A 19933-nucleotide genomic window follows, 5' to 3' on the forward strand; every position below is an offset into this window, starting at 1 on the left:
CATGCTTTCAAACAACAAGGAAGAATTTTATCCTGAAATGGACAAGACCCAGTTAAAAATACTCTTATACATATGCTAGGGCTTTGTAAGGATCTATTTTTAGGGACTAGAAGGATTCCTTGTAATAAATATAGGGTCTTCTTCTTCTATTCCTATCACTTGCTTTATTTTTCTGAGACTTCCTAAGGGAAAGGATTTGCTTCACTAGGACTGTGAAAACCACACAAACAGCAGACATAAGGGAGACTGGAAAGTGAGCAGAATTAATGGGAAAAAAAAAGGTTTCCTCAGTAATCTGATTGACACACAGAAAGGCTTCTCACCTTCCAGGCACAAATGAGAATGGAAATTGAGGGAGAGTGTCTGCAGCATCAGGCAGAAAGATACATAGCTTTCTGTACTGCTGGAATAACCATTTAAACATCAAATTTAACAAGTCCTGCTCAAGATGAATTAGCCAGCAGAGGCAAAAGGCAAACTGGCATATACCTTCAGCCTTCCTGCCACAAATTCAAACCCCCTCTCTCCTTGGAAATCTTGCCTTTGGGCTCACATTACTTCACTGTGATGACACAAGAGCCCAAACAAGAGCTGCACAGTGCTCTCCCATCTCCCTAGTGCCAGTGTACAAACCAAAAAATGAAGAGATTGATGCTCTCCATTATTATCCTATTGCACTAGATGCACTACAACATTAGAGGAGGGTGAAAACTCTGCAGACAATGGATCTTCAAGCAATGAGCCAGAACACCATGCCTGGTGTTGAGTGGCTGCACTGGGCAAAACCCCACCCAGTTATGTCACTCCACTCTGGTTCCACCACTAGAGTCATGGTGAACACGAGCAGAAAGTAAGGAATATGAAGTAAAAAGCATAGAAGAAAGTTAAGAAAAAATACTAACATTCAAACTTAGCGCAAGCAAGGACACAGCACTCCTGCAGGCAAAGCCTCCTTACCTCATTAATACTGACTTCTGCCTCTACATACTGCAGACCTTTCTGGATGATGGAAATCAAAGCAGCTGGTGGCACCAGAGCACCATTTATATTAGACTGGCTGATATGGCTCTCTATACCAAAGGTAAATGCTGAATGGGAAAACCCTAAAACAAGGCAAAGATGTCAGAATTTATTTACAGATAGACAATGCTACTTGCTGTGCCATGGTAGGACCTTCTGTTTAACACCTGAGCAAATTACACAAAGTATAATGCTACAGCATACTTCTGAACTACCAAAAACTTGTCAAAACACCTCAATTCCCTCACAGTTTAAGTGTACAAAAAGAGAAAAGCGAAGTTCATATATAAACACAACAATTATTAATTACAGTATCAATGGCAAAACATTTGTGCACAAGTCAGTATAAAATACAAAATTCACTATAGCATTTAAAAGTGTTCATATATTCACAAACTGCATGTAAGCATTGTATGATTATGTAGTATTTAATAAAATATATATATATCTCCAAGACACAAGACTCACTTGCTATTTTCACTGATTTGATACTCATGAAAGTTAAATGAATCTGTATGTGAACAGAATTCAGCTCATAGTGCCACAATTGTATATGCTCTGGCATTTAGAGCTACATCAGCACTGTGCACTGAGTAAGAAGTGGCAAACATGTTATGGTGCAGCAATGGTAGCTGCTTGCTATTTATTTGATCACTTTGAAAAACTGAATTTAAGCTAGAGAAAAATAGTTGTTTCAGCAAGTTAACTATTGTCATGGCATTTTTTCTTAAACCACTTTATTTTTATTTTTTTTTCTTTTTCCCTGTCAGGTAAGCAAGAAGCTGCCTGCAAACTTTCAAATGAAGATGAAGCAATTTTGTAAGTTTGGCTTCTATGACAAAAGCAATCTGCAACTGGAATAAGAGCGTGTAGTAGTTTTCAGTAAATTCGGGCAGAAAAATGAGGTTTTGCTTTCTTTTGACAAGCAGAAACTGTAAAAGTCTGTCATCCACCATTGCTTCTGGAGTTTCTCTCCTCAATTTGGGAAGTCCAGGAGCAGTGGACATATGTTGCATCAGCCAAATGCATTTCCAACAAGCCTGAAGCCACCCATCAGCAATCACTAAACAAAAACTACAAATCAATAAAGACTGAAATAGCAAGGTAAAATATGAAATATATGTGTACATTTTCTTATATATCTATATGTATATACATTAAAGCTGATCTCTTAAACTCCAGTCTTAAGATTAAAGTGTATTTTTGCTTTAATATGCAGACTTCTTTTATGTATTGCTGAAATCATATTCCCTCCTGCCAGCTGACAATCATCACTTGTTCATTTACTGGGGCATGCCCTGACTCCCAGTCAGATCTTCCCATTCTAAATGTAGGTTGTGTTAAGCAATCAATATCACAGTTGTGAGTAAAAGATGATGTTGTCTCTTACAGAGCTTCACGAATAACCACCACCACAAAACTCCCTGAAGCCATATGGCTGCATCTAGAAACCCAAACATGCAACACAAACTCAAACTGCTGATCTGACTGGGCTGGGGAAGCTTTAAAAATAAGGGAGCACTGCTGCATTCTCGTGTTGTGCAGACACAGTGTGAAGAGATATGATAGGAAAAGGGTTTCCTTTCAAGTCTGACAATATTCAAGCGTCTTTTGCTCTTTCTCCTAAGAAGCAGGAGATCCTGGCTACTCAGAAAGATCCTCCAAAAGAAGGTCCTGGAGGGATGGAGGCTTTTGGGAACCTCAAGGGTTATTCCTGTAAAAAATCTGTTCACCTCTATTTAGAATCAAGTGATACAAGTCATAGTCACAGCTGTCACTTCTTCCTTTGAGACACAGACACATCTGCCCTCCCACAGTCACGTTCAGGCAAGGAATTCAGCTGCACAAGACCAGCTGGCAGGAGCACCATCACTCCAAAACAACAGGAAAAAACAGCATTTTGCTGATCTTTCTATTTTCTTCTTCAAGGAGCCCTGAAGAAAACGGTGCAAAGTGCCATCATCACCCTGTGGAGAAGTGATCTCCAGGAAAATGCATTTTAGCAACCGAGTGAGTCCTTGGCTGCTTGACTGCCATCTGAAGACTCCAAATGACTAAATCTGATTAAGTTACAGAAGGTAACTTGGCAGGAATTCACTCTCTTGTTGAGAAGAAACACCAAGAAACAGTTCAGACAGAATCCATGCCTACTGGCAAAATAATTAAATGAGCCTGTGTTTGCTAAAGCCAGCTGCAGATCAAGATCAAATAAATTATGCATTGTTTAATAACCAGAATTGTAAAAACTCACCTGACTCTTGCAAGTATCTATATACCAGGAAGTTAACCTCATCACTGCTTATACTCATCTTTATTCCCAGTTAAACCATGAGGTCACAACAAAGGACACAACCCTGCAAATAATAAAAAAAAAGTAGGTCAATTAAATATTTTTAGTACCTAATAGGTATTTCCCAACAAATGCTATATTTATAAAGTAAGTAGCTCCCTGGCAACCTAGACAATGGCTTTATTTTATAATGCAAATAAGTCTACTGGAGTCATTAAAAAGTCATTTGTCTCAAATAAATAAAGGTCAGTAAATTAAATATTAACGGGCTGGATTCTCATATGATGCAAGTTGGTATGGACTGGAGAACTCTGCTGTTTAATACTAAAAGTACTAAAAAAGGCGTCCTATCACAGGTTTTAAAAAAAAAAAACAAAGTTTCATCCAATCTATATGACTGCTATGGAACACATTATTTATAACATGGGTCTCTCTCTGCCTGCTTAACAAAGACCAAAAACTTTGTTTCAATTGGCATCCAGGCAGGTTCTCACTTTTACATTCTTATCTACTCCAATTTTCAGGTGTTCCTGTTCTAGTGAAAAGGTGCAGAACAGAGTGAGCTACAACATTGTCTGTTCAAACAAGCCCAGCTTACCCCACCAAAGACTAGAAAACAGCTCAGCCGTACCTTTTGGCTTTGCAACAGGAATACTTGACATTAGAAACAAACTTTAAACTTTAGTAATGTTTCCCTAGGGTTTCAATCAGTGCTTCAAAAATATTGATGGGATATATATATTTACACACACACAATTTTTTTTAGAAAGACAAATCATGTATCAGGCTATATATACTTTTGATCATAAACTTGGAAAATATGAGGCAGCAGCAATCTTTAAGACATGAAGAGACAGAATGCAGTGTTTTTTCTAACCCGAAGTCTCATTTTTGAGAACATTCTCATGATGCCTGAATGTTTGAAAACTCTGACCTTTCCAAGTAAACAAGTGAAAACATCAGCTTTCAGAACATGTTATGAAATAACGTCCACCTCCTGTTCCAATTATCTGTCCAGCACTTTCCATCAGCAAACCTTCCCAGGTTTTTACCCAGCTGACCACCACCATTGCTTTTCCTACAGAACTGGAGTCTGAGAAGGCAAAGTGACTTTCCTACTGTTACTTGACAAAGTTTTACCTGGGATCTGATGCAAAAAAGTACTAGAGAGTGACTTTTCCTACAACAGGGCTCCTGCCACATGGCTGCATGGACAGGCCACTTGCCACTGCTGCTCCAGTGGGGAAGTGTTGGACACAAGATCCAGTTAAACACCTCAAGAAGAGCAGAGGCTAAAGGATTAACTTGGGTATGAAAATGAATTTATTTGCCTGAAACCACACACAGACATCCCCAAACCTGCCCCAGGCACGTGGTCACCCAGCTCACAGCCAGGCTGTGGGGGGGAGATGGCTTTAGTTTCTTAAGGAAAAATATAAAATTTCAGTTCTACTTAAATCCTTTTCATTTCTAAAGGAAAAAGCTGCCCCAGGACAATGACTTCTAGTTAGTGCAACAGGACTGATACAGGGATGTACATTGATACCAACCCTACCCACCTCTCCACAGCCCCAGCCACACCTGGGGAACAAGACATCACTGTCAAACTCCACTATATACTTTGAGGACTTGTTTACTGAGCAGAATGTAAAATAAATGACATTTTTAGCCATTTCATGCATTAGCAACCAATTCCAGCATGTGCAGGACCAAAAACTGATTTTATTTAGCTAAGTTTTGTTACCATACATGGAGCAAATTATCTTTAAGATTGTTTTTAACAGAAAAATGCTGTAGGAAGAGGAACAATATTTTCCTTCAGAGGAGAAGGCAATTAACTTTAAAGAGACTCATAAAGCAGGTTTTTTTATATTACGTACACACACACAAATGGCAGTGTTTGTTTCATGGGTCTGTCACAGAGTTTCAAAATCTTGCTGCATCACCAAAAACGATAGATCAAACCACAGAAATCGGATGAAAGTGCTATTTGTCACACAGAGAGATCCTGAATTATTTATATAAAGAGGGCTCCCCCCTCAAAGCAGAACCGTGCAGGTGCCACATCAATTCACCTGTTATGTAGCTGGGTAGCTGAAGGGGAAAAAAAAAACAAAACCCAACGTTTTGCTTGTCTGTCAAAAGTGTTCTGCACCCCAGATGAATCAAAGCAGCCTCATTTTTCCAAGGCTGGTTCCAAGTGTTTTGCACAAGCAGCTCTGGTCCTGCCCAGCCATCAGGAGGTGGCACTGCAGCACCAGCTGTGGCACCCTGGCCACCAGAAAAACACAGAAACAGCCCCAATAAACACACAGTTTGCCTGGTGAGTGGCTTGAAACTGGAAAGGGTGCAAAAGGTTCCAGTGTTTTAACAAAATACTGCTTTGCACATATTTTCAGTGCTCTGGAAGGGCTTTTCTGTGTTTCCCCCACCCCAGGCCCTGTGGCTCGGGCAGAGCCTGGGGACAGCATCCCACAGCCAAGTGACACAAGAAATGTCAGAAGAACGAGCAGGAGCAAGCCACCTTCCTTCCAACCCAAAGCAAAATGTCATGTTAAAGAGAAAATACAGTAGAGGAAGATACAATCATTATTTCCCTGTGACACATTCTGAATTAACACCAGGCTTACACTGCCCACTCTCACATTGTTTGTGACAACGGACCCATGCATGTACACGTGTACCCCACATCCTAAAAAAATTACTTCATCAATGCTGGCTAATTCCCCCAGATTCCCTATTTTCACAAGCAATCAACTACGCATTTTGGACACTTTAATAGATATTAATATTGCTCTTCATTTTATATGCAGAAATTAAATCACCAAAGAGACACATAAAAATGAGACAAAAATAAGAAGTTAACACGTAATTCCTAGCAGTCTTAGATTTGCAGCCTAATTTGTATGGGGACAATTATAATATCTTAAAATATTTGCAGCTTTATGCCCCAAACCCATTCTAAAAATGTAATGAGATCCTTAAGGACCTTTTTCTTTCTTGCCCTTAGAAACATTTCAGGTCTTCCTCAAAACATTCTGAGGAATTACATGGTAAAGTATGATGCACCCACACTGCTGTTTTAGATCCAATTATGCTTTTAAAGGAAATCTCTCCCACTTGCCTCTACTTTTGTTTTGCACCCTGGAGCAGGCACAGCACATGTGAAGTTGATTCCTCACTGGTAAAACCAGGATTAAATAAATAAAATACCCCATGACAGGTAAAAAAATGATGGGCATGAGAGCTTATGAACAATGCTCAAATTGCTCATGGGACCACACCAGGGTCGATATTCCCTGCTCAAAAGCAAGTCCATTTCAGCAGGCCTCTTCCCAGATTTTATTTCCCTTCCCAGAGGATGGGCCTGTAGTTTGTAACACCACTGCTCAGTTAGAATCAGCACAACATCCAGATATCTCAGGTAATTTTTAAGACTGCTACAGAAAGTCCCTGAAGTCCCAAAATTTATCAGGCATAACACATATCAGCCATAAAAGCCAACTGTCTATAGAGATGCTAGCCTTGAGATTTACTCCGTGACAGGTCAGAAGCAGACAAGACACACACCTGTGCTTTAGACAAACTGACCCGCTCATTCCATGCCAGGAATCACACAAAAAATTCATTTGGAAGCTACTTTTTCCAAAGGAAACTAGGTTTCTTATCCCAGAGACAACACCAGCTCTGGCTTTGCTCCCAGCCTGGCAGAAGTGTGTCTGTGTTTCTGTGCCCAAGGCAGATGGGGCAGGTCCCACCCCAGCGCCTCTGTCCCTCGTGTACCATTCACACACTTCATACCTGGGACAAAATTTACAACTAAAATCCATTAAAAAGGAGATAGAATTCCACTCTCACCAACACCAGGTCTAATCAGTGCCCAGTGGTGCAAACCTGGCTGTGCTTCTGACAAATCATTATTCCACTCCACATGTTTGTGCTAGCTTTGTACTCCTTGTCCAGGCTCATGCCCAGTGCTGGAGAACAGATGCCACCCGATATGGCTCCTGGCCTAATAGGTTTTTTGGCTGTTTAGGGGTTTTTTCAGACAAACCCGAACTGCCAGAGAAAGTTTATACATCAGATTATTACTGGGTATCTCTTAATCACCATTTGATAATGTATACTGGAGTTACACTACAATTAGAGTTATTGTATCATCAAATAACAGCCTAAGAAAGTGATATTTCTGCAGTTGTAGGTGGGATCCAACATTCCCAATAGGTAGGGTAACAGGAAAACCTGACAGGTTGCTGTGAATAATAAAACATACCAATCATTAAAACATACCAATCATTAGTTTGATACCAAATATGATATGTTAAAGGGAGCAGCTAATGCTCTGGGTAGCTCTGATGAATGCTTAATGTTCAGACATAAACACACATTTATCCATGGAAAACAGAACTCTGGCTACAGAAACAATAATAGCCCTACAACAGAAATATTGCCATTAGAGCTTTTTTTTCCCTCCTCTTTTGCAAGAAATCCAGACAAGTATTTTGCTAGCACATGTGCACATAGACATTTTATCAATTGTTGCTTAAGAGTATTTCTTGGTTTTAATGGCCATGATGGTTAAAATAAAAAGTGCAAAGGGTGCAGTTTCAATCCAGCCACTCAGACCAAATTCCTGGAGGTGTGAGGTTTCAGCAGGAATTCATTCAGATGCCAAAGCCACCACAGGTTACAGAACTGGAGATTTAAACCACAAAACACCATTCCTTGAGACTGCTGTTCTACTAAAGCTTTTTCCAAATGCTCTTCCCCAAGACATGGTGGTTCCATCCCCAATGGCTGAGGAAATTCCTAAGTTTATATCCAAAGAAGAGTTCTGCATAGCCCTTTAGAAATGCTTTATAAAGGAAAACTCATACAATTAATTAGCGGTTCCTTTACATCAAGCATGCAGTCTATGACTCGTGTTGTACATCATTCTGCGTAAGAATTTATTAAACACCAATTTCAATCAAAATGAACATTTTATCACACTGTAAAAAGGAAAGAAAAGGTTGACTTTTCTTCAAGTGTACCAACTACTTGCTCCAAAGACTCCTATTTGCTCTTTCATATCTTCACTTGAGTGATGGCAGCCAATATTGTGTTGGGCACAGTGCAATTGAACCCTTAGGAAAGTTTTCCTACTACCTGATGATCTGCAGTTAGGAATTCTAACATTCTGAATGAAAAGAAAAACATTTTTTCAAGTTAAATGCCCAAGTGTTTTCTGTAATATCTCAAAATAGTGCTCTCATTTTCTGCATTTTTACCTGTGCCTCTAAATTGCTATTAGCTAAATGCCCTTTTGTTTAAGATTTAATAATATGTCAGATGTGCACTTGCACAAAAATTATCTGTAATTCTATCTTAGGAACCTTCTTACTGATTTCTCATATCATCAGGCTTTGCTAGTTTTCCTTCTAGTAATTTAAACCAAGAGATGCTTCTCATGTTCATTATTTAACTTTATTGGTTTGCTTTTAACCTCAGGAATACAGCTTAATTTCTGAACACTAAAAAAAAATAACTTTTCCTTTCCTCATCTGAATTGCCTTCCTTAGCTCAGGCAATAAATATTTGTATTCTGTACTTCAGCTTTAGTGACCTAATTTATGGCAACAGTCTCTGCCTTTCCATGCCAATTTGAGAGTATGAAGAATACAAGATGACAAAGCCAGTCTGAAATCTTCTGAAGAAAAAGAATTACAACCCTGAAAAGGAAGAGAAGGAAAAAAATAAAAACCAAACAAAACCCACAACAAAACACAAAACCATCCAGAACCTTGGCTAAAAGTAAGTTACTGTCTACTTATCTAAAAAATGCAGCCCAGTCCTGAGTACAGTTACAAAATATGCTGCAGATGAAGCCCATTTGTTGATTTTGCCTAGAGCAAAGTAGTATTTAATTACTGAACTCCGAATCTCCTCCCCAAAGTCCCCTGCTGTGTGACCCAGGAGGCTGGAATTCCGGATGTGACAGCACAGACACAGGCGACAGCATATCCAGTGTTGTGTTTCCACAGCTATGGCTACACAGCTGCAAACTTCTGTGCTTTCTGGAGTTGAAAATACATCTTCCTGGACAGCTATAGGGCATCTTGCAGTGATTCTTGGCAGCCACATTTTGTAAATCCCTAGGCTGACCAAAGATGCAGGGATATTTCTGGTATTGACACTTTATTCAACATTTTAGGTTCTTAAACCTTTTTTTCTTTTTGTTATTACAATGCATCGCCAAAAGAAATGATGTTTGGGGAAGATTCTCGTTATTTCCTGTATCAGAATAATAAAGTCATATTGTTTATCAGTATTTTAAAGACTTTTCAACTCTCTGGGTAACAATGAAAGTAGACACAGATGGACTAAAGGATCTCCAGAGGTCCCTTCTAACGCCAATCATTCTGTGATTCTGTGACATCTCTTTAAAGGCACAACTCTCCTGCATGACAATCACAACCTTGCTGAAATGGAGCTAGTCCTGATACATCCTTCTGCAGATGCAAATATGTTCCTTTATAACTTAAAAGCCAAACTCAGCTGCTCAGAACATGCAGTAAAACCTCCAGCACTGAGTCCTGCCTCATTTTTGATTACTTCATGAAAGCCATCCCTCCCTGACTCCCTTAAGATCCTAAGCCCAAACATCTTGTTTAGTGAAGGATTTTTAATTACAGAGCTCAGGCTCCCTGATGGAGACAAACTAGGATTAAGTGAAAACGGTCCAGATATAGTCGTTCAAAGATTAAACCACCACCCTCTTTCAATACTTGAATAATTATCATAACACACCAGGAAATATAGCTAAACATTATGAAATGCTCCTGGATCAATTGCCTAATCCAGACCAAAGGTATTTTTAAAAAGAAAGAACCTGTGGCTTGACGGGATGACCTTCAGGGTTAGACTGTCCTACCCACACACAAGTTGGACAGATGATTATGGCAGCAAAACTGCAAATATGGCATCTGTAAAACTGATTAGGAAGTGATTGGTCCTGACTGATGACCAGAATTAGCAGAATCATCTGAGGGAGCACTGGTGTAGGTTTGGCCAGCATGGATTACTTCAAGATGACCTGCAAGGTCCAAATTCTAGGCTCTGTGTGCTAAATATATCTCTGTAACGGAGAGGGAAGCACCAGACAAATGCTGGGCATTCCTCCAGGGAGAGACATCTGTCCATCTGTCCCTCACAAAGGGAAAATCACCTTATTAGAGGGGCATCTCAGGAACAGTGGTAACATCAAACAAGCTCTGCAGCTTCCATTCTTAGCCCATTAGAAGGATGTCCCTTTAGACAGTTACAGTCCTTCAAGAATACCTAATTCCAATAAAGACAGACTTCTGCAATCAAACTTTTAGACCCTGTCTCAAGCAGGCTTTGTGAAATTGTTCAATGGCTTTACTAAGTGCTAAAATAGCTGCCTGCTAATGCTGCCTGGATCTAGACACAGAACAGCTGCTGGAATCAAGTCCAAGATAGGTGAAAACTGGAAAAAGCCTTTTCTGCAACGTTGTTTAAATTCCTCTATATGCCTTTTTGGCATGCACCTGGTGTTAAGCATGCAACTATATGGCTGCTGATCTCCTGTGCCGCATTAAAGCCTTTGCAAGAAATTAATTATGGATGAATGTGGGAGCACACCCATTAAACCTCACTTGGATCAAACTGTGTAAAAAATTCTGAGAAAATAACAGATTGAGAAGAGCCCTTGAGTCAGTCAAAATGAGCCCCATCAAGGGCTTCTGCTGAGACTAAGGAGGGGAGGGGCAAGGTCCAAAAGTGATTTTCTATTTGTGAACACCACCACTGAAAATAAACACAACTCCTGTGGTTCAATCTTTTTGATCAAGAATCTGTAAAAATTAACAGCTAAACGGGGTTAAAAATCTCCATACCGTGCTAAGTTTCTGCTCTCACTTGATTTATTCTCATTTTCACTGCTGGAAAACCCACTAAATAACACGGCCTGTAAGTCTGATCAGGACTATTCCATTTTTTCCAATATGTTCTTCCTGATGTTCCCACAATAGATCATTCAGGGCTCTAAGGGACTGTGTCAATTGAATTGAATGATGTGGTCGCCTGCTGGTACATAAATGCAAAAGCAAAGCTGAGGGGGTTTATTTTCAAAACAGGAGACATTGATCCTGTGACAATGTTCCATTACCCTGACTTTATTTCTATTAGAGACAGTGATTACATCTACATCAATTGCTTGAGCTGATGGATACTGGTGCACTAACAGTGACACAGTTTTTCACTAGGCTGCTGCTGGATGCTCATGGCTTACAAAAACAAGACTCATTCTCCAGCTAATGCCACTTATTTCTCCATGGAAAACTACTGCAGTTTGAGCAGACTTTCATAATTAGTCAGTTCTCAGCTGTCTGTGGTTTTTTGGGGGAGTTTTGTGTGTTCTGTAAATCTTACTGTGGAATGGTGATTAGTGATTGTATAGCCTGGCATGGATTCTATTTGTTATGATTAAAATATTTACATTGCTACCTGCTGGTAATAAAACAGCAGATGTAGCTCCCAGAAGCAGCTGTGGGAAGGTATTTCTGCACTCCTACAACAGCAGCCCTATCTTGACTGGGGTTTTTCCATATGGCTGTATGGGCTCCTCTTCCCTTTTCATGCAGTGTCACCCTTTTGCAGCTCCTGCCCACTGCCCTTGCTATCTTTCCCGAGCTGGTGATCCATCTTCCAGCTTTCATCTCTCGATCTGACATCCAATCTCAAGCCTGTGGCCACACATTTGCCCTGGTTTTCACCTCCTCACCATGCACTGCCTACACATACTCTGCACTCCTAATCCCATCTCTCCAGAGCATTCATCTGTGCCTCCTTCAATCACTCCTTTTTCCACGTCCTTCTTTCATTACTTTTCCATTATGACACAATGACAAAAGTTGCTAACATTTTGCACAAATAAATTCTGCTGATTGAAAGAAAAAAATTCAGTTTATCAACAACAGTGTTTTCTAGTCCAAGTAAACCCTGTTCCCTTTACTTGTCCTTGTTTGTTTAGCCTGGTGCCCTGAGTCATGTCCTGAACAGCCTGCAGGAGAAAGGCCTTTGTCTGACGCACTTCAGTGTATTTACCAGCATGGGTTCCCTCACTCCTGATAAGGCAGTTTTTTAATGTTGCCATAACAACAAGAATTCGAGGTGATTCAGAGTGACACCTGCACAGAGTAACCAAGCACAGCTCTGAGCTCCCAGCACCTGAACAGGTGCAGAAACTGGGAGCAGAGCAGGTCTGCAGAGCCAGCCAGCACCTCCCCTCTGCCCCAAGCTGCTGCTACAGCTCAGCACAGCGTGTTAGCTGGGCACCTCCTTGCTCAGGTCCATTTCAGACTGCACACCTAGAATTTTTGCACAACCAGCAGCAAAATAGAAAGACTCCAAATTGTGCTCTGTGGTGTGACTGGGGACTTGCAAGGCTGAGGCTGCAGGGATCCAAGCAGCCCTTGCCCAGCAGTTCTGAGAGCAGTGAATTCTGCTGGAAACACTCAGAGCAGTGAATTCACTGAGAGCAGTGAATTCTGTTTGGAAACACTCATTGGTGGCCACTTCTGCCTGATGGTGCTGGAATAAGCTTTTTTTCCCAAAACATTGTATTTTTAGGTTTTATTAAGGTTGATATCATTACTTGGGTAACTGCATTAAATTTCTGCAGGTCTTTGGGGACTGGTTCCTCTTCCCTAGTGAACAAACAAATTAAAACTGCGCATCAGTCTGGGCACAGACAGCTCCATGAACATGACCTTGCCCAACAAAGGATCCACTCCCTCATTCACCCTGCCCCTCAGGTCTGAGCCTGAACACTCCTCTCAGCTTTTTAAGCACCCACAAAGTTATTTGGGCAGGTATTATTTTCAGTGTAAGAAGTTGACAGAACTACTCCATAAATAATACTGACAACGTAAATGGAGCAGGAGAAGCATTTCCTGGAGTGAAAGGATGCTCTGTATGTACATGAGCATCTTTCCTGACCCCTACATTATTTTAGAAAACATCAGGGATTATCAGGCACAGCACAGCTTCAGCAGTGTTGAGGATATAAACATGTGAAAAAGAGAGAGGCAGTAACGAGGTGCTCAGTGCACAGAACAGGTCTTGAAGAGGCTTTGATCCATTCTAAACGCAAATAAACCCAGCTTATTTCCCCATAGTTAAGCCTAGGCTTTTATGCCTTTCCCATGAGAAAAGAAGTTTTGGAATTATGTACTCTGGCAGAATCTAATTTGGGAATAAATAATTTTTCTGAAATTCCTTTGTGATGCATAAAAGCTGCCAATTCTTTTCCTGAGGCAGATGTCTTGTTGAACAGTAACAGCTCTGAGTCCCGGGTTTCTGAAAAATTAAGGATGAAACACAAAACCCCTGTGAGGGAATACTATAATGGGGTGAAAAAGGAAAAAAATCCAACCTAACAACCCCACAGGACGTAGAGAAGATCCCTTAGTTACAATTTATTGAAATTTCAAGTCAAGAAAATATGAACTGTTAACAAGGAAAGATAATTTCCAGCTTTAGTGGCCATTAATCACAGAATCAGCTGAAGAGCAACTACATCAGAACCTACTACTTACTGAAGAGGAGGCCAGATTTCTTAATCTATTTTTAAATTTGGGATGAACAAAAAGAAGAGGGTGCCCTTTGGACAGGGAAAACAATTAATTAGTCATACTAACAATGCTGGGGTTTGTTGTGGATTTTTTTAATTAAAAAAACCTTAAATATCACTGACATCTTAGGACAAGGTCAGTATTACTCATGAGTTGTGGATTAATGGCATACAGGTAGATTGGTACTTGTGAACATTAATAGCAGAAATACACTGCACTTGAAACAAGCTTTTCTCCATTTACCCAGATATTAAACATGCTAAAAATCTAAAAATTTGGTATCGAAAATATAGGCTAACATTCATCATATTTAGTATTCAAACTTTTCCACAGCCATGAAACATATCCTAAAGCCTGGAATAAATTAAATGTAAAATGACAAGTTCTTCTATCCCCAATATGTTCACCTCAAGAGATTTAAAGACGTGTAACTCACAACTGACTGCAGCATTATGCATGAATGGAGTTCTAAAGAAAGCTTAAGAAAGTTTACCCTCACATTAAAAACTCAACTCTGCTTTGCCCAAGCAGTTTCACATCCACCTCTGTTCACCAGAGCAGTCTGAAACGAGCCTGTGGGAATCTGCAGGTAAACAACCTTTATGAGTACAGGACCTTGAAAAAAGTGGAAACCCCCCACTTTTTGCCAAACCAAAAGTCCCAGATAACGTGTTTCTGCAACTGGTCACATGAATGCCAAACCAGAATACGTGTGAACCTCCAAGAGCCACGTCTACTCCCACACTCCTGCACTATCCCTGCCCTACTGGTTTCTAATCTGCAAAAAAAGCCTCCTTTCCTCATACCACTACACCAATACCACCTACAACACCATCTTATTCTGAAATAAAACCAAAAGCAACACGAGTATGAAAAAGTGCAAACCACAGCTCTGAGCCTTTAAGGAGCCATCTGAGAACTACAGCACATTTTTGTTCAGGAATAATCAATGAGGACAAATGACAGAAATCAGTAAACAACATCAGGTGCAAAAGGGCAGTACAAAACCATCTTCACCTAGGGTTTTGTTCAATCATTAAAGACCAATTAGCAGAAAAAATATTAAATCAGATGTTGCTCATTAAAAAAAAAAGATGCATTAATTAAAATGAATTTAACACTTACAAATTTATTTCAGAAAAAGGGTCTACGAAGTGGATCAGAAACCAACTGTATTCACTTTGGCACCTCAAATTTTAATTTCAGGTGAACTTTGAAGTTAGGCAGCTAAATTTTCCAGAAGCACCTAGATCACTTAGATGCCATATTGGAATTATTTCTAAAGAACAGGATGTGAAGTTCTTGCCTTTTGTGTCTACTTCCTACCAAGACCCATCTCTCAAAAGCGATGAAAGAAATTAAGGAACAAGCACTGTCTGACAAACATTATTTGTGGTATTCAAAGAGGCAGAGCTCTTCTTACTTGTTAAACTTAAATTAAATATTAGGGAAGGAATACCCATGATCTCAGCCCTGCTACAGACACTGGGCATGGCCACTGAGGAACAGGAGTGACTGCAGCTGCAGACAGCCCTGATTCATTGTCCTAGGCAGTGACACAGCATCGTCACTGTCCTCATCCTATTTTCCATCTGCAACTGAAAATACCAGCAATGTGAGACCAATGTAAAAAAATTCCCATTTCTTTTTTCACTGCTCTGTATGTCAATCTGCAATACTGGTGTGATCTATCATGAAGTAATAGAGGAATAAAGCAACAGCAACCCCAGCAACATCTCAGAGCTGCCAAGGCAGGAGGGAGGGAAGAGTGTGTTCCTGAGACAGCCTGGAAAAGGTGGCCAGAGGTGGGGTCGGGACCACAGGGGTCAGTCACTAGGGCAGAGTGCTGCTTTACTTTTACAAAATCAAAGACTGGGCATTATTCTTGGGCCACCATTCTGTCATCATGGTCCTTTCAGGGCTCAGGAGGCAGTGAGGTGACAACCAAGGGACGAGAGGGGCGGTGCAGTGACCCTCGGTCCAGGCTCACTGTGGGACTGGACACAAGAGACCCTGGTGGGCACACAGGCAGCTCTGACAAAAACACCTCAGCCCCAGGAACTCTGCAACAAGGGACAGATTGTTTTCCAAGCCCGCAAGTATCTCTTCCCTTAATTTATACAATTTTCAGTTTCTGCTACGGGAACCACCCTCAGTGCAGACACTGCATCTCTCCATCCCTACATCCTACTCTGTGCAATACTCAAATCTGACTGTGGAGGTTTTCATGAGCAAAACCTGGACTGTCTAGGTATTAGTGCTGTGTATTTTGGCAGAGACATCTCCATCTATATTAGCTATACCCAAAGTTCAATAAGAAGTTGTATTGATTTTTCCCTTCAAGCATATATATATTTGATGAAAAACTCACTCGTGCCTCCAAAAGCTGCCTAGACATTAAGCTGATCCCCCTTCTGCCTTCAGCATCTGCTTTTTTTTTCCTCAAAATGAAGCTGTACCGGGGTCTTTTGACAGAACATTAAGAATAGCATGTATGCTGAAGTGATATGCCTCTAATACATGGAAGAGGCACACAACACTGTCAGTGCCATCAGCCTCCTTGACCAGACTTCCCATACCCTGCAATATACCTTTTTTTTAACTGGGAACAGTTCCAATATCTGAATCATCAGGACAAGTCTTTTCTTTCACAGAAAGCCCTGAAAAACAAAAACAAGCTTCTTTCCTTGCCTGTAGAAATTGGGATATTTTGCCTAACTCAAATTATCCCACACTAAGGACAACTTTGAATAAATGCCAAGTTCTGATAATTCATCAGTGCTTAAGTCTAAAGGCATATTTATACTACTGTAAAGGAAAAATTCCCAGAGATGGGATGATTGTGCCTGCCATAACACAGCCCCAGACAGCTCCTACACATTGCAAAGTCACCTGCATCTCTAGAAGTAATTGAATTGTTGATCTTAGAAGATTAAAGCAGCACACCAAATGCTCCTCTTGCTAATTTGGCACTCTACAGAAGGTCTAACTGGTAACAGGAGCCTGAACACACCTGTACAAGAATATATAATGACATTCAAAAATACATTTAAAAGTAGTTTAAAAGAACACTATTTTGCTTTTCTGTATAGCATACAGGATATAAAACAGCTATACTAAAGCAGCCTGTGGTATATAAAGTTTTTGTTTTGTGAAAGAATCATCCTCCCAAGCTGTATGCAGAAACTTGCCTGAGTGCCTAACCCGTACATAAAAACCTTAAAATTTAAAGCTGTTGGCTTTGTACAGTAGAAGCAGGAGAGTCTACTGAATAAACTCTTATCAAATGGGCTGAGAGTCACAAGGGATCCAATTAAGATAAAAAGTTCAAACCCAGGACATTTCCTCTTCTTTCTGACTGTTCAGGCCAACATCAGACATCTGTTCTCACTAATTTTTTAATTAATCCCCTTTGAAGCAAACTATTCAAAACCTGACAATACCTCATCTGTCCGATAAGGACCCCCCTCCAGCAGAAGGTGCTATTCTGAATTAAAATGCTCCTCCACTGATGCAGTTGGAAACACAACCACAGCTTTGTGTAGAAAAACCAGTTTTGCTGAGTCAAGCCAAAACATTAGCAGAGATGGAAATACACCCTGTCTTGTAACTGCAGGCCACTATTACACAGGCAGCTGCACTGAAATGGTCTGCAGCTTGTCCCACAAGTGACCTCTGCTCTGCTTTCTGCAGAATTAACCAATCACAGTAACTACTTCTGCTAGTTCAGTGTCAAACAAATTAGATAGGATGGCTTTTCACAAAAAGAAACTCACCATCTTTGGTTACCTTTACTTTGCCTCAAACAGATTCTATGCACATAAAATTCTGCTCACCCACTTCCAGTAATGGGAGCATTATTTGAAAATAAAGAGATGATAGAGATGAAGAAGCCCATGACTTCTCCAGATGACATTATACTTTAATAGGTACTGCACAAATTGCTCACAACATTTTGAAAAATTTTCAGTATTTCTCAGACTCCAAAGAGCTCCCACCATCTTTCATTTCTTACAATATTTATAAAGCTATGATGTTTTTACTTTGCAGAATTGCCATTTAACATTCTTGAGTGATGCTACTCAAACCTTCCCAAAGCCATTCCTCTCCTGTAAATCTGAAAGCCCATTTTATGCCACTCCAAGACTTAGAAACCCTAAAGTAAGCCTACATGCATGAGTGGTCCATGCTTGAGGCATTATGGACTTACAGGACTGGAATTCACACAGTGTGAGTAGTGCCATGCCCAATTATTTTAGCTAAACCAACCTAATGCCATGGCAGAAAGGAAAATGGCTTCATACTTTATTCACTCACAACTTCCAACACCTTTTGCTTCCTTCATTTATCAGTCCAGAAACTTCTCAAGCAAGGACACCCCTCTCTCTCCTCAATATCTCCAATACCTTATCTGTTTCTTAGCTTGACCAGAAAACCCTACTGAGAAGTTCTTGTGGACCCCATCTTGTTTTTAGAAGGTACACATGGATACAGATCAATCCAGAAGAATATTTAAACATACTCCAGCCTCACTGCCTTCAAGTGCTCAAGTGATGTGCTGGAGCAGAGCCAGTACCACACTACCCTGCGAGGCCACAAGGAACACCAGAAATATCCTTCTCTACCTTGTGGGGGTCTACTTGCAAGGTAAGGTTTGTTAAAACAAATTCCCTCTGTGTTGGAGGGCACTCTAATGACCTAAGACAGCACACATAAGAGAGACTGCCAAAAATTTTAAGGGATTGAAAATTAGAAAAAAAAAAAAAAAAAAAAAAAAAAACAAGAGGGGGTGCAGGGGAAAGAAAAGACATCTGCTACACCCACAAGACATTTGTTAAATTATGGTATATATTAAAAATTCTGCAGATACAAATGTGGTCTCAGTTATCTCCTGCTGAAAGAACAAACACTCCACTGTGCTCTTGCACAATACTTGAGCATGGCTGCTGATGGCCTGGTGCACAAGGAATTTTCCCTTTCTAAGAGTAAGTATAGGTAATCTCATCTCCCCTGTAACTCTAGCCATGGAGAAGAGATAAGAAAATATATTTAAGGAAAGTTCCCAAAATCAAAAGAAATTATACAGGGATTGCAGTTACATACATTTAAAGAAAATAACTGCAAAATCATGACTGCACATCACATTTAAGAAGACACTAATAACAGCACACAGTCTGAATATTTACCCTCTGAACCACACACTTATTTTCCTTTGGGAAGACAAGACTTTAGCACTTGAAAAAAAACATACTATAATCAAAATACAGTAATTTTACACCCTTTTTTAAGAACTGATACACACCAAGGCAATAGTGACTCCACACTTCAAGGAGACAATACAGTTTTTACAATGTGTTTTGACAAAAGATCTATTTATTATTATTTCCATACTGTGAATTGATGTGTTAAATCATAACTCTCAACAAAATGAATATGGATTTACACATGAGACACTAACAGCTCCAAAAGGAGCTGTTAAAGAATAAAAGAACACAATGTAAGGATTCAGTGAACTGCAGAAACTGATACCTAACAAATACTGTAAATGCACGTAATACTAAATTGCACCAAACTACAGTCCACTTTTATGACAAATAAATAGATAAATCATTGAGTGTCCTTACCAGAACTACTCTCTGAAACCCCACAAAATTGTGATGTGGCAGCAGTACAGCCCTTGGTATTACACCACCTGTAACACAAACCATATTATGATAGTTTCTATCAATATTTATTTTAAAGAATGTAAAAAGGATAAAAGCTATTTTTCTACCAGTCTTTTTACTGAAAGAATTAAAACAACATTCAGTTTCCTACTGATAACAATATATGCTTAGTTAAGAAAATAAACAAACAAAAATTAGAGACCTTAATTATTTACATGGAATTTATTTAAAAAACAAATTAGTCACAGTTTCACCTCTATCCTCTTCTCACTCTTTTAGATGAAAGCAGATCACCACCACAGAACAGCACATTAGCTTCA

The 19933-nt window shown here is 39.9% G+C and overlaps 1 protein-coding gene across 3 annotated transcripts in view; it reads right to left on the reverse strand.

Annotated features, from left to right (window-relative positions):
• TBL1XR1 (TBL1X receptor 1) overlaps nucleotides 1-19933 on the reverse strand; it is a 108242-nt gene that overhangs the window by 18864 nt on the left and 69445 nt on the right. For 2 of the 3 annotated variants that reach the window (XR_005955175.1, XM_041467724.1), the window contains exons 3-5: nucleotides 19572-19639; nucleotides 3272-3374; nucleotides 958-1103 (exon numbers count right to left, since the gene is read on the reverse strand). Coding sequence is in view for 2 of the 3 variants with exons in the window: in XM_041467724.1 (XP_041323658.1) it covers nucleotides 958-1103; nucleotides 3272-3329 (204 nt within the window). In the remaining variant the exon portion in view is untranslated. The remainder of the gene's footprint in view (nucleotides 1-957; nucleotides 1104-3271; nucleotides 3375-19571; nucleotides 19640-19933) is intronic. The other variant, XM_041467725.1, reaches the window with a different exon arrangement.

This window comes from Pyrgilauda ruficollis, unplaced genomic scaffold, assembly GCF_017590135.1.
Source record: "Pyrgilauda ruficollis isolate IOZ18807 unplaced genomic scaffold, ASM1759013v1 scaffold21, whole genome shotgun sequence".
Taxonomy (NCBI): domain Eukaryota; kingdom Metazoa; phylum Chordata; class Aves; order Passeriformes; family Passeridae; genus Pyrgilauda; species Pyrgilauda ruficollis.